Here is a 24,239-nt window from a genome sequence, read left to right on the forward strand (position 1 = left end):
TGTCTTCAGGAATGGACCAAAATGCAGCGGAGTTAGTATTCATCTTTCAATTTAATTAGAAAGAACACTATAACAAACAAAACTGAGAAAACCGACAGCCAACAGCCCTGTCAGGTGCAAACACACTAAACAAGAAACAATTACCCACAACCCCAAAGAAAACACACACTACTATATAGGACTCCCAATCAAAGGCAACTCAACACACCTGCCTTCAATTGGGAGTCCAACCTCAATTAACTAACACATAACACAAAAACTCTGCCACGTCCTGACCAAAACTAATACAATTACGCCCTTTGCTGGTCAGGACGTGACATACAGGTATACTATCGTTCAAAAGTTTTGGTCACTGAGAAATGTCCTTGTTTTTTTTTAAAGAAAAGCACATTTGTTTGTCCATTAAAATAACATCAAATTGATCAGAAATACAGTGTAGACATTGTTAATGTTGTAAATGACTATTGTAGGGGGAAACGATTTTTTATGGAATATCTACATAGGCATACAGAGGCCCATTATCAGCAACCATCACTCCTGTGTTCCAATGGCATGTTGTGTTAGCTAATCCATGTTTATCATTTTAAAAGGCTAATTGATCATTAGAAAACCCTTTCACAATTATGTTAGCACAGCTGAAAACTGTTGTCCTGATTAAAGAAGTAATAAAACTGGCCTTCTTTAGACTAGTTGAGTATCTGGAGCATCAGCATTTGTGGGTTCGATTACAGGCTCAAAATGGCCAGAAACAAAGACATTTCTTCTGAAACTCATCAGTCTATTCTTGTTCTGAGAAATGAAGGCTATTCCAAGCGAGAAATTGCCAAGAAACTGGAGATCTCGTACAACGCTGTGTTCTACTCCCTTCACAGAACAGTGCAAACGGGCTCTTACCAGAATAAAAAGAGGAGTGGGAGGCCCCGGTGCACAACTGAGCAAGAGGACAAGTACATTAGAGTGTCTAGTTTGAGAAACAGACACCTCACAAGTCCTCAACTGGCAGCTTCATTAAATAAACTCAGCAAAAAGGAAACGTCCTCTCACTGTCAACTGCGTTTATTTTCAGCAAATTTAACATGTGTAAAATTTGTATGAACATAAGAGTCAACAACTGAGACATAAACTGAACAGGTTCCACAGACATGTGACTAACAGAAATGGAATAATGTGTCCCTGAACAAAGGGGGGGTCAAAATCAAAAGTAACAGTAAGTATCTGGTGTGGCCACCAGCTGCATTAAGTACTGCAGTGCATCTCCTCCTCATGGACTGCACCATATTTGCCTGTTCTTGCTGTGAGATGTTACCCCACTCTTCCACCAAGGCACATGCAAGTTCCCGGACATTTCTGGGGGGAATGGCCCTAGCCCTCACCCTCTGATCCAACAGGTCCCTGACGTGCTCAATGGGATTGAGATCCGGGCTCTTTTCTGGCCATGGCAGAACACTGACATTCCTGTCTTGCAGGAAATCACGCACAGAATGAGCAGCATGGCTGGTGGCATTGTCATGCTGGAGGGTCATATCAGGATGAGCCTGCAGGAAGGGTTGTGTTATTGACTGTACATTTGTTTATGTGTAACTCTGTGTTGTTTGTTTTTGTCGCACTGCTTTGCTTTATCTTGGCCAGGTCGCAGTTGTAAATGAGAACTTCTCAACTGGCCTACCTGGTTAAATAAAGGTGAAATAAACAAATAAATAAAAATAAAAAGGTACCACATGAGGGAGGAGGATGTCTTCCCTGTAACGCCCAGCGTTGAGATTGCCTGCAATGATAACAAGCTCAGTCCGATGATGCTGTGACACACCGCCCCAGACCATGACGGACCCTCCACCTCCAAATCGATCCCGCTCCAGAGTACAGGCCTCTGTGTAACACTCATTCCTTCGATGATAAAACCACGACTCGTCAGTGAAGAGCACTTTTTGCCAGTCCTGTCTGGTCCAGCGACGGTGGGTTTGTGCCCATAGGCGACGTAGTTGCCGGTGATGTCTGGTGAGGACCTGCCTTACAACAGGCCTACAAGCCCTCAGTCCAGCCTCTCTCAGCCTATTGTGGACAGTCTGAGCACTGATGGAGGGATTGTGCGTTCCTGGTGTAACTCAGACAGTTGTTGTTGCCATCCTGTACCTGTCCCGCAGGTGTGATGTTCAGATGTACCGATCCTGTGCAGGTGTTGTTACACGTGGTCTGCCACTGCGAGGACGATCAGCTGTCCATCCTGTCTCCCTGTAGCGCTGTCTTAGGCGTCTCGCAGTACGGACATTGCAATTTATTGCCCTGCAGTCCTCATGCCTCCTTGCAGCATGCCTAAGGCATGTTCATGCAGATGAGCAGGGACCCTGGGCATCTTTCTTTTGGTGTTTTTCAGAGTCAGTAGAAAGGCCTCTTTAGTGTCCTAAGTTTTCATAACTGTGACCTTAATTGCCTACCGTCTGTAAGCTGTTAGTGTCTTAATGATCGTTCCACAGGTGCATGTTCATTCATTGTTTATAGTTCTTTGAACAAGCATTGGAAACAGTGTTTAAACCCTTTACAAAAAAGATCTGTGAAGTTATTTGGATTTTTACAAATAATCTTTGAAAGACAGGGTCCAGAAAAAGGGACGTTTAATTTTTTGCTGAGTTTATATATACAGTTGAAGTCTGAAGTTTACATACACTTAGGTTGGAGTCATTAAAACTCATTTTTCAACCACTCCACACATTTCTTGTTAACAAACTATAGTTTTGGCAAGTCGGTTAGGACATCTACTTTGTGCATGACACAATATATATATCTCAGACTGGCCAATAAAATAAAATATTAAGATGGGCAAAAGAACACAGACACTGGACAGAGGAACTCTGCCTAGAAGGCCAGCATCCCGGAGTCGCCTCTTCACTGTTGACGTTGAGACTCGTGTTTTGAAGGTACTATTTAATGAAGCTGCCAGTTGAGGACTTGTGAGGCGTCTGTTTCTCAACCTAGGCTCAGCCGTGAAGTGGTAGGCCACACAATCTCTGGGGCAACTAACCGGACAATGTCTGAAAGAGACGGTGTGATATCACCATTCTCAACTCAGTGACATGTTGAAAGAAAAGCAGTCTTTCAACACAGACTGATAGTCTTAATATATAATCACCTGTTATTCAATACGAAAAACCACTAGAATACATTACTTTCCAAATTGATTCACCGGAATTTCTTGACATCAATTTGGGGCCATGAGCAGAATAATGTGGAAACCCCAGTGATAAGGTCATAATGGGAGACACAATGATTAACAACAGTAGTTTTACATTCTGCCAGACAGTGTATGACCGTTGTATGACCATATTAGAGACACATATATTACCATCAGCTGCACTTCCTAACCTCCAACCAAATGTATGACCACATTAAAGTTACATATTTCCCTCAGATTACACAGACTCAGATATTTTTTTTTTTAAACAATCAAATGTTGATAAACTCTCATATCTACTGTGGTGAAATAACACAGTGTGCCATCACAGAAGCAAGATTTGTGACCTGTTGCCACAAGAAAAGGGCAACCAGTGAAGAACAAACACCATTGTAAATACAACCCATATTTATGTAAAAAAAAAAAAATCCCCTTTTGTACTGTAACTATTTGCACATCATTACAACACTGTATATAGACATAATATGACATTTGTAATGTCTTTATTCTTTTGGAATAGAGTACCATTTGGACCAGTCTCAGAGCAGATGTTAAGGTCTTCTCTTTCAGTCCTAGCTGAAGATGTTCAACCACCCAGGGAAAGAGATAGTATATTGAATAAACCGCTATGCATACAAGAATAATTCAATTTCACCAATGCCATATATCTGTGATATCTGTGATTCCATTTTTTTCAGGTTGACCAGTCGCTCTGCAGTGTTGTCTGTAATGGGGAGACGACAGGTTTGATTTGGATGTTCAGTACTATGGCCCTGTGGCCCAGTGGCCCTGTTTTATAGTGAGGATGTATCTCTGGTTGGACCTACCTGCACAGTATGAAGTCCTCTGGTTTCTTGGTGAGCTTCTTGGGGAAGTCCGTCTTCTCGATGACCTTCAGGGGGAAGGTGTAAGTCCTCTGGTTTCTTGGTGAGCTTCTTGGGGAAGTCCGTCTTCTCGATGACCTTCAGGGGGAAGGTGTAAGTCCTCTGGTTTCTTGGTGAGCTTCTTGGGGAAGTCTGTCTTCTCGATGACCTTCAGGGGGAAGGTGTAAGTCCTCTGGTTTCTTGGTGAGCTTCTTGGGGAAGTCTGTCTTCTCGATGACCTTCAGGGGGAAGGTGTAAGTCCTCTGGTTTCTTGGTGAGCTTCTTGGGGAAGTCCGTCTTCTCGATGACCTTCAGGGGGAAGGTGTAAGTCATCTGGTTTCTTGGTGAGCTTCTTGGGGAAGTCCGTCTTCTCGATGACCTTCAGGGGGAAGGTGTAAGTCCTCTGGTTTCTTGGTGAGCTTCTTGGGGAAGTCCGTCTTCTCGATGACCTTCAGGGGGAAGGTGTAAGTCCTCTGGTTTCTTGGTGAGCTTCTTGGGGAAGTCCGTCTTCTCGATGACCTTCAGGGGGAAGGTGTAAGTCCTCTGGTTTCTTGGTGAGCTTCTTGGGGAAGTCCGTCTTCTCGATGACCTTCAGGGGGAAGGTGTAAGTCATCTGGTTTCTTGGTGAGCTTCTTGGGGAAGTCTGTCTTCTCGATGACCTTCAGGGGGAAGGTGTAAGTCCTCTGGTTTCTTGGTGAGCTTCTTGGGGAAGTCCGTCTTCTCGATGACCTTCAGGGGGAAGGTGTAAGTCCTCTGGTTTCTTGGTGAGCTTCTTGGGGAAGTCCGTCTTCTCGATGACCTTCAGGGGGAAGGTGTAAGTCATCTGGTTTCTTGGTGAGCTTCTTGGGGATGTCTGTCTTCTCGATGACCTTCAGGGGGAAGGTGTAAGTCATCTTAGGGTCATTGAACGGAGGACTGGGGCAGTTTATCCTCCATTAACCACCTTCATTACAAATGCAGCAGACCTGAAACTATAGAACAGCGTGACCTTTACTGAAGCTGAATTTACTAAATTACTGAAGCATTACAGAAACATTACTGAAGCATTACTGAAGCATTACTGACACATTACTGAAACATTACAGAAGCATTACTGAAGCATTACTGAAGCATTACAGAAACATTACTGAAGCATTACTGAAGTATTACAGAAACATTACTGAAGCATTACAGAAACATTACTGAAGCATTACTGAAGCATTACAGAAACATTACTGAAGCATTGCTGAAGCATTACTGAAGCATTACAGAAACATTACTGAAGCATTACTGAAGCATTACAGAAACATTACTGAAGCATTACTGAAGCATTACTGAAGCATTACAGAAACATTACTGAAGCATTACTGAAGCATTACAGAAACATTACTGAAGCATTACTGAAGCATTACTGAAACATTACTGAAGCATTACTGAAGTATTACTGAAACATTACGGAAACATTACTGAAGCATTACAGAAACATTACTGAAACATTACTGAAGCATTACTGAAGCATGACAGAAACATTACTGAAGCATGAATGAAGCATTACTGAAGCATTACAGAAACATTACTGAAGCATTACTGAAGCCTTACAGAAACATTACTGAAGCATTACAGAAACATTACTGAAGCATTACTGAAGCATTACTGAAACATTACTGAAGCATGACTGAAGCATTACTGAAGCATGACAGAAACATTACTGAAGCATGACTGAAGCATTACTGAAGCATTACAGAAACATTACTGAAGCATTACTGAAGCCTTACAGAAACATTACTGAAGCATTACAGAAACATTACTGAAGCATTACTGAAGCATTACTGAAGCATTACAGAAACATTACTGAAGCATTACTGAAGTATTACTGAAGCATGACTGAAGCATTACTGAAGCATGACAGAAACATTACTGAAGCATGACTGAAGCATTACAGAAACATTACAGAAGCATTACTGAAGCATTACTGAAGCCTTACAGAAACATTACTGAAGCATTACAGACACATTACTGAAACATTACTGAAGCCTTACTGAAGCATTAAAGGGATAGTGTGATAGATGAACTCATGGATGACATTATTTTGTCTCTTTGAACAGATAAAAAGAAGTTGCTAACTATCATTAGCGCAATGACTGGAAGTCTACAGTAACAAATCAGTGGTGAAAATTATAGTAACAAATCAGTGGTGAAAATTACAGTAACAAATCAGTGGTGAAAATTACAGTAACAAATCAGTGGTGAAAAGTACTTAAGTAAAAATGCTTTAAAGTACTACTTAAGTTGTTTTTTGGCGTATCTGTACTTTTCTTTTACAATTTATATTTTTGACTACTTTTACTTCACTACATTCTTAAAGAAAATAATGTACTTTTTATTCCATACATTGTCACTGACACCCAAAAGTACTTGTTACATTTTGAATGATTAGCAGGACAGGAAAATGGTCCAATTCACACACTGATCAACAGAACATCCCTGGTCATCCCTACTGCCTCTGATCTGGAGGACTCACTAAACAGAGAACACCCCTGGTCATCCCTACTGTCTCTGATCTGGAGGACTCACTAAACAGAGAACATCCCTGGTCATCCCTACTGCCTCTGATCTGGAGGACTCACTAAACAGAGAACATCCCTGGTCATCCCTACTGTCTCTGATCTGGAGGACTCACTAAACAGAGAACACCCCTGGTCATCCCTACTGCCTCTGATCTGGAGGACTCACTAAACAGAGAACACCCCTGGTCATCCCTACTGTCTCTGATCTGGAGGACTCACTAAACAGATAACATCCCTGGTCATCCCTACTGCCTCTGATCTGGAGGACTCACTAAACAGAGAACACCCCTGGTCATCCCTACTGTCTCTGATCTGGAGGACTCACTAAACAGAGAACACCCCTGGTCATCCCTACTGCCTCTGATCTGGAGGACTCACTAAACAGAGAACATCCCTGGTCATCCCTACTGCCTCTGATCTGGAGGACTCACTAAACAGAGAACATCCCTGGTCATCCCTACTGCCTCTGATCTGGAGGACTCACTAAACAGAGAACATCCCTGGTCATCCCTACTGCCTCTGATCTGGAGGACTCACTAAACAGAGAACATCCCTGGTCATCCCTACTGCCTCTGATCTGGAGGACTCACTAAACAGAGAACATCCCTGGTCATCCCTACTGCCTCTGATCTGGAGGACTCACTAAACAGAGAACACCCCTGGTCATCCCTACTGTCTCTGATCTGGAGGACTCACTAAACAGAGAACATCCCTGGTCATCCCTACTGCCTCTGATCTGGAGGACTCACTAAACAGAGAACATCCCTGGTCATCCCTACTGCCTCTGATCTGGAGGACTCACTAAACAGAGAACACCCCTGGTCATCCCTACTGCCTCTGATCTGGAGGACTCACTAAACAGAGAACACCCCTGGTCATCCCTACTGTCTCTGATCTGGAGGACTCACTAAACAGATAACATCCCTGGTCATCCCTACTGCCTCTGATCTGGAGGACTCACTAAACAGAGAACATCCCTGGTCATCCCTACTGTCTCTGATCTGGAGGACTCACTAAACAGAGAACACCCCTGGTCATCCCTACTGCCTCTGATCTGGAGGACTCACTAAACAGAGAACATCCCTGGTCATCCCTACTGTCTCTGATCTGGAGGACTCACTAAACAGAGAACATGTGTGGAGGGTGGTATGGAGGGTGGTCAGGTGTCCTCAAATTATTTGTTGCTACACAATGAACTGAAAATTACATACACTGCATTTCCTGTAATGGTTCAATTCTGACAAACATGACAAAATGCTTTTATTTGTGAACATCGAATTCAATTAAGTTGATCAATTTTCCCTCATATTCCCAGGGAAACTGAATGAAGGTAGATTATTGGATTTTTTTCCACTATAAACAGGAGCATAATGGCAGTTCAATAGAATCCATACTGTTAATTTTACTACTAAAAACAGAAATGTTTTGGCATCCAGGTCCAACAGAATGGTAAAAACTGAACTCACTGAAAACCTAACTTTGAGTTACACATCAAGCAAGTAGAAAACTGGATATTAAACGTATTTGACATGTGTTTGTAGAGTCGTCTCAGATCAAGGACATTAACTTCTTGGTGTAACTTCTCCCGAGTGGCGCAGTGGTCTAAGGCACTGCATCTCAGTGCAAGAGGTATCACTACAGTCCCTGGTTCGAATCCACGCTGTATCACATCCGGCTGTGATTGGGAGTCCCATAGGGTGGCGTACAATTGGCCCAGCGTCTTCCGGGTTTGGCCAGGGTAAGAATTTGTTCTTAAATGACTTGCCTAACCCTATATATAGTGCACTGCTTTAGACCAGAGCCCTATTCCATATATGGCGCACACTTTAGACCAGGGCCCTATTCCCTATATAGTGCACTACTTTAGACCAGGGCCCTATTCCCTATATAGTACACTACTATAGACCAGAGCCCTATTCCCTATATAGTGACTACTATAGACCAGGGCCCTATTTTATTTTATTTTTAACTAGTCAGTTAAGAACCAATTCTTATTTTCAATGACGGCCTAGGAACAGCAGGTTAACTGCCTTGTTCAGGGGCAGAAAAACAGATTTTTACCTTATTGGCTCGGGGATTCAATCTTGCAACCTTTCGATTACTAGTCCAACGCTCTAACCACTAGGCTGCCTGCCACCCCACTCTAACCACTAGGCTACCTGCCTCTAACCACTAGGCTACCTGCTGGTTACTAGTCCAACGCTCTAACCACTAGGCTACCTGCTGGTTACTGGCCCAATGCTCTAACCACTAGGCTATCTGCTGGTTACTGGCCCAACGGTCTAACCACTAGGCTACCTGCTGGTTACTAGTCCAACGGTCCAACCACTAGGCTACCTGCTGGTTACTAGTCCAACGCTCTAACCACTAGGCTACCTGCTGGTTACTAGTCCGACACTCTAAACACTAGGCTACCCTGCCACCCCTATCCCCTATATAGTGCACTACTTTAGACCAGACCCCTATCCCCTATATAGTACAATACTTTAGACCAGAGCCCTATTCCCTATAAAGTGCACTACTTTAGACCAGAGCCCTATATAGTGCACTACATGTGACCAGAGCCCTATTCCCTATATAGTGGTACTACTTTAGACCAGGGCCCTATTCCCTATATAGTGGTACTACTTTAGACCAGAGCCCTATTCCCTATATAGTGGTACTACTTTAGACCAGAGCCCTATTCCCTATATAGTGCACTACATGTGACCAGGGCCCAGGTTGAAAGTAGTGCACTGAATAGGAAAGACGGTACTATTTAGGACAAAGCTCATGTTAACTGTGATCATACTGACCTATGTTCGTGCTGAATGAGCTAACATGAGGTCTAAGTGGGTAACCTGTACAGGTGTGAAATGGAAATGTGATTTTTGCATATCCCACTCCCCCTGAGACCCTCAGACAGTGGGATTACGGCCAGGGTCAGCAATTCTTGACAGCAACCGTGGAGCAATTAGGGTTAATTGCCTTGCTCAGGGGGAGAACGACTGATTTTTACCTTGTCAGCTCTGAGATTCGATCCAGCAACTTTGCGCTTACTGGCCCAATGCCCCTAACCACCAGTCCACCTACCTCCCCCTGCTTAATCTGTGTCCGGGAAACCAGCCCTAAATGGATAACATGGTTTAACATCCAGGCTGATTATTCTTTATTAGAGCTCCTAATTCCACAAATAATGAAAATCTTAATTTGTAACCAACTCTCTCCGTATTCCCAAAGGCCTCCTTTTCTATATTGTATGACTTGGCAGCGTCACCTCTGAATTTAAAGCCATGTCCTTCACTATTTTCCCCAGTAGAGTGCAGTAACCCCCAACACACACACACACACACACACACACACAAAAGATAAATACGTGAAACGTGTATTTCAACGTCATCAGGCAACATGTTTTCGCTCTTCCCATGAAAACTCTTGTGCGCAGAACATTGTACTGGTGCAGGAAGGTGTTTTGTGGCCAGCCAGCCAGCTAGCTAGTTACCATAACGAATAAACACAGGAGTATGCTGCCCATACAAACACTCAAGGTATTTCTAAATATCTGCCTGTTATGGTCATCATTTATGTGTGTGTATTAGTTAGCAGTGCACTCTAATAGACAGGTAACCTGAGTAACCAGATAGCTATCAGGCTAGTGTAGCTAGCTAGCTAGCAAACACAGTAGCTGGTGTTAGCGGTTTCATTCGACAACAGAAAGGTCAGATGGTGAAATCAGACCGGTAGTTAGAGGTTTTGTAGTCAAATTAGCCAGTTGTACAGAATAGGTCCAACACTTGACAGCACATTTAGAACCTTAGTTAAGCGACAAGCCAGTTGCAAGGTAGCTAAATGTCACGTCATGGTGGCTAGCATAGTTAGCCTATAACCTTGTGACAACATGCTAACAGCTAACGTTAGATAGCTAACACTCAGGAAGAAGAAAAAAAAACCCACCTGCCAGTCAAGTTGTTTTAAAATGTAACACATGGCTTAGTTAATATGTGATCAGTAACATAAAATAGTCAACCACACTTGCTGACAATTGTTACTAAACAGTTGGGCCTTGATAGCTAGCTAGCAGTTTGGCATGATAGCTAATTAACTCGAGTGTTATGTACCGGGACTACGTTTTTGGCCGTGTTCGAGTGGATCAAAACTGTAATGTTTCATGGGTAAAATTGTGACTGATCTATACATAATAATGACTAGTTATTTATGATGCCAGGTTGTTTGTAGATCAGTCAGGGTTTGGTAGACTATACTGCTAAATATCATTGGTATTGAAGTGGGTTGTTTACAGAGGACTTCCTGGAGAAATGGAAGACACACAACTTTTCAGTAAACCTCTCGTTGCATCTTAAAACTATTTATCCGTTCCCATTCCTGAGTGAGTCTTTCATAGCTACCTAGTTGACTAGCAGTTTGGCATGATAGCTAATTAACTCGCTTAGGTTTTGAGGAAGTAGCTAGTTAGCTAACAGATATAGAAGTAAGCCAAATTAATGAACTGTCCTTTACATGTGATGTATTTATGAGCTCTTAGCCATGTATGTCTTGTCCAGGGCTTCTTTAACACCCTGGGACAGAGCTAGTGGCCACTACATTCCCCAGGGCTAGTAATGGATGACATCTCTCTCTCGTTGTCACATCACAGGCCTAGTAGAAACACCATGGAAGAGTCAGGAGGCAGGCCACGCTACCCCAAGCAGGAAGGCCGGGAGAGGGGCCCGGTGGCAGACGAGGCTGAGACCTGGAGGAACCAAGATGCAGCGAGAGGATACAGCCCCAAGTTGGAGAGGCGTGGCCAGGGGAAGAGGGGAGGGCTTCACCACGCCAGCTCCAAGAAGGGAGCGATGGAGCCTCTGAGCAGCTACCCTGCAGGGGGATTCAAGGAGGGCCACAGCCCCTCACAGAGGGAGGACTTTCAGAGAGCTAGGTACCAACGCTAAGATCGAATAGTTATCATTTCTCATAGGAAAACATGTCACGCTAAGTTGCCATGCTAACACTATTTGCAGGTACCCAGAGAACCAGCAGGCCGAGGGCCGGGAGGAGAACTGGAGAGAGCGCCCTTCACAACGCTTTAGGAGAACTTCTCAGGGAGAGGACAGGGAGCAGAGGAGAGACAACGTTGACAACACACTTCACTCAGGTAAACCAACACCTCCTGGCAGGTAGGGGTGTCGACGAATCTGGATAATGTAGTCAGGAAGATAATGTAGTCAGGAAGATAGGACAGGGAGCATTATGGCAGGAGAGACCGCAGACAACACACCTCACAGCTCAGCCAACCAACACCCAAACAAAGTCCTCCTGTCTTATCTTCAGTAGCCATGGGGCGCATTCCACTTCAAAGGTGAGTTGAGACGCGTCACCTTGCATCATAATTAACTACTCAATATTATTTATAGATCAGTCAGTCACAATTTACCCATGATACATCACAGATGTAATGGTCTCGAACACAGCGGGGGAGTCAGGAAAGTGTGTGAAGGACTCTAGGTAACGTAGTTTTTGTCTCCACGGGGAAAGAGGACTATGGGTAACATAGTTTTTGTCTCCACGGGGAAAGAGGACTATGGGTAACAGTTTTTGTCTCCACGGGGAAAGAGGACTATGGGTAACGTAGTTTTTGTCTCCACGGGGAAAGAGGACTATGGGTAACGTAGTTTTTGTCTCCACGGGAAAGAGGACTATGGGTAACGTAGTTTTTGTCTCCACGGGGAAAGAGGACTATGGGTAACGTAGTTTTTGTCTCCACGGGGAAAGAGGACTATGGGTAACGTAGTTTTTGTCTCCACGGGGAAAGAGGACTATGGGTAACGTAGTTTTTGTCTCCACGGGGAAAGAGGACTATGGGTAACGTAGTTTGTGTCTCCACGGGGAAAGAGGACTATGGGTAACGTAGTTTGTGTGTCTCCACGGGGAAAGAGGACTATGGGTAACGTAGTTTGTGTGTCTCCAGGGGGCAGGAATCGTAGGAACCATAACTGGAGGCGGGGTCTAGGTGAGGAGGACCATGGGCCGGTTGTGGATGAGTCAGCTCTGTCAGCCAAAGAGCTGCTGGGACTGAAACAGGCGGAGGACAAGATTGGCAGAGAGAAGATCTTCCGTCTGAAGAAGGTGAGCCATTCATCCAGAGAGGAGGAGCGTTACTCAACTCCTATCTTTCAGCAGTGTTTTCCCTAAACGTCTGCTGTAACATTAACAGGCTTCTTTTCGGCAGCTACTTTTTCCACTTCTCCTTTTAAACATTTCAATTCGCTACACAGAAAAGTCTGTATAGCCTTTCTCCCGCTAGGTTGTTTTTTCAACGCTTGGTTGTTGGTCCATGTTAGTTTGTTTTTGCTTCAACAGACAACCACACCCTGTTACCACACTAACCACACGCCCTTAAAAGGGCAGCTGAAAATTTGTCTCGCCTAAGTGATTCATATTTAAGTGTATTAGGGCTGTCCCCGACAAAACTTTTTTTTATCTGGTTGACCGAGTGTCGATTTGTCAATGTTTAAACTTATTTTCCCCATAGACGCACCCCATGTGTTTGAATCAAATCAACTACATATGCACTGAGCTTGTCTGATGCTTTAAGCACACAGTTTAATTAAATAATTAAGACACAAAAATGACTCAACAAAGAGCCTGATGAAATAGGCACCACAGCACAGCGAGTGTTTTATTGAGCTGTCTGTGCTAAAGCTGCAACGTCATTTCAGCCATTTAGTTTCTTGTTTGACTGAAAAGTTCTGTTACTGAAATCCCTAATTTGTTTAGGAAAAACATTCCCTATTCCCTCAAACCCATGCTCTCTTTACGTGAAACATGTTAGCATCCGAGCTAACAAGGTAAAAATATCTGTCGTTCTGCCCCTGAGCAAGGCAGTTAACCCACTGTTCCTCGGGCGCCGAAGACGTGGATGTCGATTATGGCAGCCCCCCACACCTCTCTGATTCAGAGGGTTAGGGTTACAATATATTTTTTTCTGACCATTTTGGAATAGTGTAAACAACACTAAAGTGCACCGGAGAGTCGGTTCAGATGGAGAGAAAAAAATTATATATATGCCTTTATTACAGCAGACTAAAAACAGTTGCATGATTTTGTGAATTGCAGTTTCTTCATTGTTTAGGCTAATTATTCAAAGCTCCCTTTATGTAATTTCTAAACTAAAATGCTTGATTGCATTTCAGAGTGCGATAGTCTCGTGTGATGGGATGAATGAATGAATGATTGATTGATTGATACAGTAGCCTATATATTGAATATAGTTCTAAGTGAGTTACAGTATTAATGACTAAACAGGATGTGCTCTGAGGCCTACAGCTCGACGGTGGTTATACAAGACTGCTATACTAAGACCACTAATGATAACGACATCACTTATTATGATGATGATAATTATTATTATTATTGTAAAAAGTAACAGTAAAGAGATCAAGATAAATGAGGGTATAGGAGTGAGAGCTGTGTGCATTATGTGTGACCAACAGGTGCAGTTCGATTTACAATATGATTTTACTTCCTGTTTGGAACAGTGTAAACAAAACGAAATAAATTATAAGTAAATACCAGTCTGTTCTAACAGGGGAAAAAAGGATAAAGTCTTTATTACGGCATAGTAAAGATTAAAAAACAACCGAATCTGGGAAATGGTTTTATCTGACATTTTGCTGTTGCATAAGGCTTAGAGCTCATGGAATCAGTAGGTTATTAAACACTCAAACAGGAAACAGCTTCTGTTTCCTGTTTGAGTGTTTAATAACCTACTGGTTCCATGAGCTCTAAGCCTTATGCAACAGCAAAATGTCAGATAAAGCCTAACTATATATGTATGTATGTATGTATGTATGTATGTATGTATGTATATATGTGTGCAATAACAACTGGAGTTTCAAGCTTGATTTCGGCGCTCTTAAAGGGGCAGTGACATACTTTGTAATAGAAACAACCCGACACGTTTTATTTATTTATTATTGAATAATACTTACAAGCAGGATGTTGGGTCCAATGGGGTAGCCTTCCCTAAAACGTGAAGCCTGGGGAAGTTCCATGGAGAAATCGGATAAAGAAATGGGTCAGAACCTGGTATAAATCCGTAATGCAACCTAACGTTTGCAGTCACTGTATATAGACTTATTGTTTTATTTTGTTCTACTGTATTTTTGACTGTTTTGTGTATGTGTATGTTTAACTCTGTTGTTGTATGTGTCGAATTGCTTTGCTTTTTCTTGGCCAGGTCACAGTTGCAAATGAGAACTTGTTCTCAACTAGCCTACCTGGTTAAATAAAGGTGAAATAAATAAATAAACACGTCAAACCAATCAAATTCCTTACTTGGGAGGAGCGCCAGAGGCAGATTAAGAGGTTAGTGGCGTAGGGGCGACAGTGGTTTATAGGACTAAACATGCCAACAAAAACAACCACTGGTGAATTTTAAACGTTTGCTGATTTTCACATCATCTCTGTTATTTAGAGATGAGCTAAAGCTGCAGAAAGGGGGAAATGGTCTGTGACGGTCTATGCTGGCCATATCAATATCTTTACCTTTCTGAAGTGATATTTGGCTGTGTAGGCTAGCATGAGAGACATGAAGTGGCTCCCAACAATGAGGTTTGTTTTGACCTTTTGCTAAACTTTTTTGCTAACCTTTTTAAGCTACCTAGGTATAATTTAGCTAGCTGCTATTCAGTTCAATTTCTGTCACGATTTATAAAAGCCAACAAAATGTGAACGCAAACGGCATAATATTTAGCTAACGAGTTAGCTGTGATAGCACAGTCGCTAGCATATCCAGGGTAAGTGATGGCGTATTCACACCTCTTGAATTGTTCCTCATTTTGTTTTTACAGCCTGAATTTTAAATTTGATGAAATTGAGTTTTGTCACTGGCCTACACACAATACCCCATAATGTCAAAGTGGAATTCTGTTTTTAGAAATTGCTCCCTGCTAGACAGCCCGGAAACACTGGCTGGCTACTCTATGTACTTAGAGAGAACAGTGCTTCACTGTCCCCCAACATTGTAAATTTTTCTTCTGGCTTCACACTCACACAACTGATTTCAACTAATCAGGGGATTGACTTACCGTGTACTCTATGGCCACTCTGCCACTGACTGTTCTCTCTCTGAGGTCCCACTGTAACCCCAGTGCTGTTCTCTCTCTCTCTCTCGCTCTCGCTCTCTCTCAGGTCCCACAGTAACCCCAGTGCTGTTCTCTCTCTCTCTCTCTCTCTCACTGAGGTCCCACAGTAACCCCAGTGCTGTTGTCTCTCTCTCTCTCACTGAGGTCCCACAGTAACCCCAGTGCTGTTGTCTCTCTCTCTCTCACTGAGGTCCCACAGTAACCCCAGTGCTGTTGTCTCTCTCTCTCTCTCACTGAGGTCCCACAGTAACCCCAGTGCTGTTGTCTCTCTCTCTCTCACTGAGGTCCCACAGTAACCCCAGTGCTGTTGTCTCTCTCTCTCTCTCTCTCTCTCTCTCTCTCTCTCTCTCTCTCTCTCTCTCTCGTCTCTCATAACCCCAGTGCTGTCTGTCTCTCTCTCTCACTGAGGTCCCACAGTAACCCCAGTGCTGTTGTCTCTCTCTCTCTCACTGAGGTCCCACAGTAACCCCAGTGCTGTTGTTCTCTCTCTCTCTCACTGAGGTCCCACAGTAACCCCAGTGCTGTTGTCTCTCTCTCTCTCTCACTGAGGTCCCACAGTAACCCCAGTGCTGTTGTCTCTCTCTCTCTCTCACTGAGGTCCCACAGTAACCCCAGTGCTGTTGTCTCTCGCTCTCTCACACAGAGGTCCCACAGTAACCCCAGTGCTGTTGTCTCTCTCTCTCTCTCTCTCTCTCTCTCTCTCTCTCTCTCACACAGAGGTCTCACAGTAACCCCAGTGCTGTCTACACCTGCTCTCTGTGTGAGGTTTTGCTGGACTCGGTCTCTGACGCTCACAGACACATCAAAGACAAGTGGCACAAGAGGCGAGCCAAGGTTGAGAACACCTCCATCATTCAAAGCCATAAGATACAGTACATGTTTTATGATGACCTGTGTGAGTAACGTGTCTCTGTACTGTGTGTGTGTGTGCTCTGTGACTGCTCCTCTGTAGGAGCGTTGCGAGGAGGAGATGCTGACAGAGATTGTGCCCCCCAGGGCAGAGCAGGTGGCGGCGGTGGGCGTGGCCCTGGAGGGCGTGGTCAGAGAGAGAGGGATGAGTGACCAGGATGTAGAGAACAGACAACAGATCGTCTCCAACATGCAGGAAGTCCTAACAGCCGTCCTGCCTGGTGAGAGAATGGGCGGTAGACTAGACCAGTGGTTCCTGCCTGGTGAGAGAATGGACGGTAGACTAGACCAGTGTTTCCTGCCTGGTGAGAGAATGGACGGTAGACTAGACCAGTGTTTCCTGCCTGGTGAGAGAATGGACGGTAGACTAGACCAGTGTTTCCTGCCTGGTGAGAGAATGGACGGTAGACTAGACCAGTGTTTCCTGCCTGGTGAGAGAATGGACGGTAGACTAGACCAGTGGTTCCTGCCTGGTGAGAGAATGGACGGTAGACTAGACCAGTGTTTCCTGCCTGGTGAGAGAATGGACGGTAGACTAGACTTCCCTGCTAATGGTACCTCTAAGCCTAGTCACCATTAGGGTTCCTGGACAGAGAAGAGCTTGAGCTAGGCTGAGCGGGAGCTGCCCTCCTTAACGGGTGAGAGGGCCGAGAGACAGAATGGAGTGCTTGGGTTGGGGTGTAGGGTTTGAAGGTAGGCGACGGGACAGTTCCTCTTGCTGTTCTATAGGTAAGCACCTTTTAACCAATCTCTTAGCTTTCCTCAAACACAGAATGTTGTGTTATTTGGATTTATGGTTCAAAACACGTTTTTCTAGGGTTTTCCAAAATATCCAAGATGGAGGGAAATATATCCTGACGGACCTTATGGGTCCTTGAGACAAATTTGTTAAGCATGAGGAATGACGCCTACATACACTGAGTGTACAAAACATTAGGAACACCTTCATAATATTGAGTTGCCACCCTGTTTTGCCCTCAGAACAGCCTGAATTTGTCGGGTCATGGACTTTACAAGGTGTTGAAAGCGTTCCACAGGGATGCTGGCCCATGTTGACTCCAATGCTTCCCACAGTTGTATCAAGTTGTCTGGATGTCCTTTGGGTGGTGGACCAGTCTTGATACACACAGGAAACTGTTGAGTGTGAAAAAACTAATTTTCTTCCCTTCACCTACACTGATTGAAGTGGATTTAACAAGTGACATCAATAAGGGATCATATCTTTCACCTGGATTCACCTGGTCAGTCTATGTCATGGAAAGAGCAGGTGTTCCTAATGTTTTGTACACACGGTGTACAAAGTTTAACTCTGTCAAACATGGTGTCCAAAATAAAGGTTTATGTGATACTGCTTAAAACAGCACCCTCTATAGGCCAACCCGTGCCATTCAATAACTTACTCATAGCCTCTAGTTTAAAAATTAGAATAATCATTTGGTGGGTGATTTTTATATTTGTCCTATTTAACACATGTACAAGTGTGTTTTAATACGCATGTGTGAATTGGAGAATTGTTTTTTTGTGGGGGAAAACTAGACAAAGCATGCTGGGTGGGAATGATGGGAACATGGGGAGTCCTGTAGTAACTCTACCTCAGCCAGGGAGTAAGTTTCCTGGGTGGGAATGATGGGAACATGGGGAGTCCTGTAGTAACTCCACCTCAGCCAGGGAGTACGTTTCCTGGCTGGGAATGATGGGAACATGGGGAGTCCTGTAGTAACTCCACCTCAGCCAGGGAGTACGTTTCCTGGCTGGGAATGATGGGAACATGGGGAGTCCTGTAGTAACTCCACCTCAGCCAGGGAGTACGTTTCCTGGCTGGGAATGATGGGAACATGGGGAGTCCTGTAGAAACTCCACCTCAGCCAGGGAGTACGTTTCCTGGCTGGGAATGATGGGAACATGGGGAGTCCTGTAGAAACTCTACCTCAGCCAGGGAGTACGTTTCCTGGGTGGGAATGATGGGAATATCGGGAGTCCTGTAGTAACTCCACCTCAGCCAGGGAGTAAGTTTCCTGGGTGGGAATGATGGGAACATGGGGAGTCCTGTAGTAACTCTACCTCAACCAGGGAGTACGTTTCCTGGGTGGGAATGATGGGAACATGGGGAGTCCTGTAGTAACTCCACCTCAGCCAGGGAGTACGTTTCCTGGCTGGGAATGATGGGAACATGGGGAGTCCTGTAGTAACTCCACCTCAGCCAGGGAGTAAGTTTCCAGAACATGTAGTTTAGATGTTTCTTTCCAGGAAGGGCTAGGCATGTTTTACAGTTGAAAGATGAGAATATCATTAAGGATAAAGTTTGTTTAGTTTGTTTGTGTTCTCTATTTGGCCATCCCCCCCCCCCAGAGGTGAAACTCAGGCTCTATGGGTCTTCCTGCACCAAGTTCGGTTTCAAGGATTCCGACGTCAACATTGACATTCAATTTCCCCCTCATGTGAGTAGCCCTGCTTGCTGATGACGTGTGTGTGTGTTCCTCTTCCTAGACTAATAGTGAATGTTTAGTTATATTTTCAGTTTTTTTGCTGTGACGGTCATGTTTTTTTTCTTCCTGAAGCTCTGTAATATTGTAATCTATGATTTTTTTTATCAGGGTTTTGAAATGGGCCTGTGTTCACAGATATTCATTTTTGTGTTATATATATATATTACGTTTTTTATTGTATTTTAAATGTTCACAGATGCATCAGCCAGACGTTCTGTTGCTGGTACAGAAGAGTCTGTCAGTCAGCCGTGAGTATGAAGGACTTTTTCCCCCTCAAGACATGCTACTGTAGAAACCAACATAATAACCAATGATACTGTTAGCATCGTCGTTTAGTGGAGTGATTCTCCCTCCTCTGAAATAATGTTGATGATAGAGTTGGTGGTGGTTGTTTCCAGTTCTCTACGGTAACCTGGAGGCAGACTTTCATGCCAGGGTACCGGTGGTCATCTGTAAAGACAAGAACAGGTCAGTCCTTCGTTAATCACATCCATTGTTCCAGTTCTGGATCATCATGTTCTTTCATATGTGCTACTATCTGACAGTTGTATTGTTTTTTTTAGCACTAATCTTCCTGAATATAACCACATCTCACTTTGATTGATGTGAAAGTGTGGCTGATGGGAACTGTAGTTTATCAGGAAGAACCTTGTTGTTGTTGTTGTTGTCGTCTCCCAAGTGGTCTGGTGTGTAAGGTGAGCGCAGGAAATGACAACGCCTGCCTGACCACCTCCTTCCTGTTTGAGCTGTCCAATCGGGAGCCTCTCCTGCTGCCACTGGTCCTGGGCTTCAGACACTGGGCCCGCGTGAGTTTATTCATTGGCCCTCACACCTGGTTACTACCAGCTCACCAGTTAGCCTAGCAGTGTTTCCTCTAGATCATGGGGAACTTTGATGTGGGTGGGGGCCACGAAGAATCTTAACTTATCATGAAGGTCCGCAGTGGCTCGTGGGTCTGCGATTCCCCACACATGCAGTCGAAGCCGGCCCTGAGTTTGTTTGGCCCTAAGTCTTGTTTTCTCGGCTCTTGACAGCGGAGAGAAAAATGTGAAGTTTTTTTTTGAATTAATTTTCCCTGCAATTCTACACATTTTGCTATGGGGCGTAGAGAAGACTTTGAGTTGATCCGCGGGCCTACAAAAAAAGGGGGTTCTTGCCACCAGTTGCCCATCCCTCGCTGTTTCTCTAGGTGAGCCGCTGAGGTTCCTCAGACATATTGGCCTGTAAACACCTCATCACTGAGTGGTGAATTAAGTCAAATTTTTTCACAAAATCTACCATTGATATCAATGGTACACTAACTTCACATTGGATTTGCGGCAGTTAGAATTGACCCCATATATAGAATTGTCCTTTGTTTCCCCAAGGTCCACTTTTCAGTGTTTTGACATTGTGTGCTCCCGTATGTCTGTTAGATCTGTCACGTGGACCGAGCGGAGGAGGGAGGTCTGCCGTCGTACGTCCTGGCTCTCATGGTCGTCTACTTCCTCCAGCAGAGGAAACGGCCCGTCCTGCCTGCCTACCTGGGACACGAGGTACACACACACACACACACACACACACACACACACACACACACACACACACACACAGTCTTGTTTTAACCTTTTCACACATACCAACACACAGGTGTGATCGTTCTACGGTGGTCCCTGTAGCGTACGATCGTTCTACAGTGGTCCCTGTAGGGTATGATCGTTCTACGGTGGTCCCTGTAGGGTACGATCGTTCTACGGTGGTCCCTGTAGGGTACGATCGTTCTACGGTGGTCCCTGTAGGGTACGATCGTTCTACGGTGGTCCCTGTAGGGTACGATCGTTCTACGGTGGTCCCTGTAGGGTACGATCGTTCTACGGTGGTCCCTGTAGGGTACGATCGTTCTACGGTGGGTTTTCCAGTCGTATCTGGTGAATTCCCACTTGGTTGCGAACGCACCATGACACTGCCCTCCTACGCTCTCCTCCATTTTTTATTTAACCTTAAATTAACTAGGCAAGTCGGTTAAGAACAAATTCTTATTTACAATGACGGCCTACCAAAAGACCTCATCACAACAAGAGAGACAACACTACATAAAGAGACCAAAGAAAACAACATAGCATGGCAGCAACATATGGCAACACAACATAACAACCTGGTAGCAACACAACCTGGTAGCAACACAACATGGTAGCAACACAACATGGTAGCAACACAACATGGTAGCAACACAACATGGTAGCAACACAACATGGTACAAACATTATTGGGCACTGACAACAGCACAAAGGGCAAGAAGGTAGAGACAACAATACATCACACAAAGCAGCCACGACTGTCAGTAAGAGAGTCCATGATTGAGTCTCTGAATGAAGAGATTGAGATAAAACTGTCCAGTTTGAGTGTTTGTTGCAGCTCGTTCCAGTCGCTAGCTGCAGCGAACTGAAAAGAGGAGCGACCCAGGGATGTGTGTGCTTTGGGGACCTTTAACAGAATGTGACTGGCAGACAACGGGTGTTGTATGTGGAGGATGAGGGCTGCAGTATATATCTCAGATAGGTGGGAGAGAGGTTTAAAAGGGTTTTGTAAATAATAGCTGTGGGACGGTACATCTCCCACTCCGGGGTAATGTGATGGGCGGTCATTGTTAAGTAAGCGCTAACATGGTGGATTGGCCAATTCGTTGAAAATTGTGGCTTTGGTTTGCTTATGTCGAGTGGGTACTACCTGTTTGCTTATGTCGAGTGGGTACTACCTGTTTGCTTATGTCGAGTGGGTACTACCTGTTTGCTGAAATGGGTGTAAGAGGGAAGTTTTAACGTGGTTTGAGGACTTTGACGAGTTGCTGAAACCACATGCTATTCTCAACCAGTGGGAATGAGCGCATATCCGCCGCTATAAACCAAGACAAAACATTTTAAACATCCTACCTATCGCTGTTTATAATTTCTTTGGCCTGGTCAGAATCCGCTGCTTGAATGCAGAGGGGAGACTGTTTATTTTTGCTTCTGTCTTGCCCCGGTATACGGGGGGGTAATGTCGTCTTGCCCCGGTATACGGGGGGCTAATGTCGTCTTGCCCCGGTATACGGGGGGGCTAATGTCGTCTTGCCCCGGTATACGGGGGGGGTAATGTCGTCTTGCCCCGGTATACGGGGGGGGTAATGTCGTCTTGCCCCGGTATACCGGGAGAGTGATGTCGTCTTGCCCCGGTATACCGGGGGGGTAATGTCGTCTTGCCCCGGTATACTGTGGGAACGGAACGCTGCTGTTTTATAGCTCAGTGGCAGAGAAACAGCTGGTTGAACCCTGTGAGAGACTCCTAAATTGATAGTGCAGTTTGCTTAGGTGATTTTTACTGCTAGCTGGCTACTTCACATGCTGATACGGACTTTCGTATTATTGTGTGTAGCTATGTTTTCTAGCCAGCCAGCCAGCCAGCCAGCCCAGGGAGATGGAGAACATTGCATTGTGGGTTTTATAGAAGACATGACCTGCATCAGATTTCCAAAAATTTTCACATGTTTCTACCAACCCTGTTATAACTACAAAATGAAACATTTGTTCACAAAAAAATAAATATTGTTTTCACATATTAGTGTTTTAACACTGTATTTTAGGCATAGTCTATAGGTCTGGTGTTTGTATTTAATAAATAGTTTAACGTTTTCATTCTGGTTCGCACCTCTCCCCTTTTTTTTCCTCAGATAAAAGAGTTTTCTATCAGCAGGCTACATGACTTCAGTCTGACCTACATGGAGGATGGCTGGGTCCACTGGGGTTACCATCCCGTCTCTAAGGACTCCTCATCCTCACCCCCAGAAACCATCTACAGGGAGGGCAAGGTAACTGCACCCTGTGGGGGGGAGGGTAACTGCACCCTGTGGGGGGGAGGGTAACTGCACCCTGTGGGGGGGAGGGTAACTGCACCCTGTGGGGGAGGGTAACTGCACCCTGTGGGGGAGGGTAACTGCACCCTGTGGGGGGAGGGTAACTTCACCCTGTGGGGGGGGGGGGTAACTTCACCCTGTGGGGGGGAGGGTAGCCTGGTGCTCACATATAGACGTTGTTGAAAATAACATAATATTGTCAGTGTACACACTGTGTGTGAGGTCCCGTGTGGGAGCATGGTGTTGGTAGAGCATGGTGTTTGCAATGCCAGGGTTGTGAGTTCGATTCCCACGGGGGGCCAGTACAGAAAGAAAATGTATGAAATGTATGCATTCACTACTGTAAGTCGCTCTGGATAAGAGCGTCTGCTAAATTACTAAAAAGTAAAAATGTGTGTGTAATGGGTGTGTGTTTGTGTGTAATGGGTGTGTGTGTGCGTGCGCTTGTCTCTCTCCAGGCTCCTCTGGTGTTCCAGAGCTCTGTCTCTCCTCCGGCGGTGGGTCTTCTGTGGGTGGAGATGCTTCGTTTTTATTCGCTGGAGTTCAACATGGCGGAGTGTGTCATCAGCGTGCGTACCAGCCTCGTCCTATCACGGGACGCCAAGGACTGGCCTAAGAAACGCATTGCCGTGGAGGGTACGAACTTTGACCTTTTTTTACAATCAAACTCCACTACCAAACATGTTCTAGAAATGGTATCTATTTTTCATGGTATCTCAGAACAGGATAACCTGTAGGGTTCAGCCTGACCAACCAGCAGCCGAGTCTAGTTACATCTGTCAGATTCTCCAGGGAGGCCAGATTAAGGTCCCATATTTTTCACTCTTAACCTCTTGGGGCTAGGTGGGACGCTAGCGTGCCACCCGTGGTGCACTCCATCAACAGCAGGTGCATTTCAAGAGCGGCAAATTTGAATCCAAATAAATGTCAAAATTCAAATTTTTCAAAAATACAACTATGTTACACCATTTGAAAGATAAACATCTCCTTAATCTAACCACGTTTTACGATTTCAAAAAGGTTTTACGGCGAAAGCATAAATTTAGAGTATGTTAGGACAGTACATTTACAAGAGTTGTGTGTAATGTTTTGTCAAGTCAAAGACAGGGTCACCAAAACCATAAAACCAGCTAAAATGATGCACTAACCTTTTACAATCTCCATCAGATGACACTCCTAGGACATTATGTTAGACAATGCATGCATTTTTAGTTCTATCAAGTTCATATTTATATCCAAAAACAGCGTTTTACTATGGCATTGATGTTGAGGAAATCGT

At 44.6% G+C, this 24,239-nt stretch overlaps 1 protein-coding gene across 2 annotated transcripts in view; it reads left to right on the forward strand.

The window, feature by feature from the left end:
• Positions 1–9,918: 9,918 nt before the first annotated feature.
• tut7 (terminal uridylyl transferase 7) overlaps positions 9,919–24,239 on the forward strand; it is a 48,021-nt gene continuing 33,700 nt past the window's right edge. For both annotated transcript variants that reach the window (XM_045695450.1, XM_045695449.1), the window contains exons 1-13: positions 9,919–10,102; positions 11,209–11,490; positions 11,573–11,706; positions 12,520–12,677; positions 16,415–16,531; positions 16,650–16,827; positions 18,956–19,044; positions 19,289–19,340; positions 19,491–19,560; positions 19,772–19,898; positions 20,508–20,627; positions 22,778–22,915; positions 23,419–23,596. In XM_045695450.1, coding sequence (XP_045551406.1) covers positions 11,225–11,490; positions 11,573–11,706; positions 12,520–12,677; positions 16,415–16,531; positions 16,650–16,827; positions 18,956–19,044; positions 19,289–19,340; positions 19,491–19,560; positions 19,772–19,898; positions 20,508–20,627; positions 22,778–22,915; positions 23,419–23,596 — 1,627 coding nt within the window. In that variant the 5' untranslated portion in view covers positions 9,919–10,102; positions 11,209–11,224. The remainder of the gene's footprint in view (positions 10,103–11,208; positions 11,491–11,572; positions 11,707–12,519; positions 12,678–16,414; positions 16,532–16,649; positions 16,828–18,955; positions 19,045–19,288; positions 19,341–19,490; positions 19,561–19,771; positions 19,899–20,507; positions 20,628–22,777; positions 22,916–23,418; positions 23,597–24,239) is intronic.

Source organism: Salmo salar, chromosome ssa15 (genome assembly GCF_905237065.1).
Source record: "Salmo salar chromosome ssa15, Ssal_v3.1, whole genome shotgun sequence".
Lineage (NCBI taxonomy): Eukaryota > Metazoa > Chordata > Actinopteri > Salmoniformes > Salmonidae > Salmo > Salmo salar.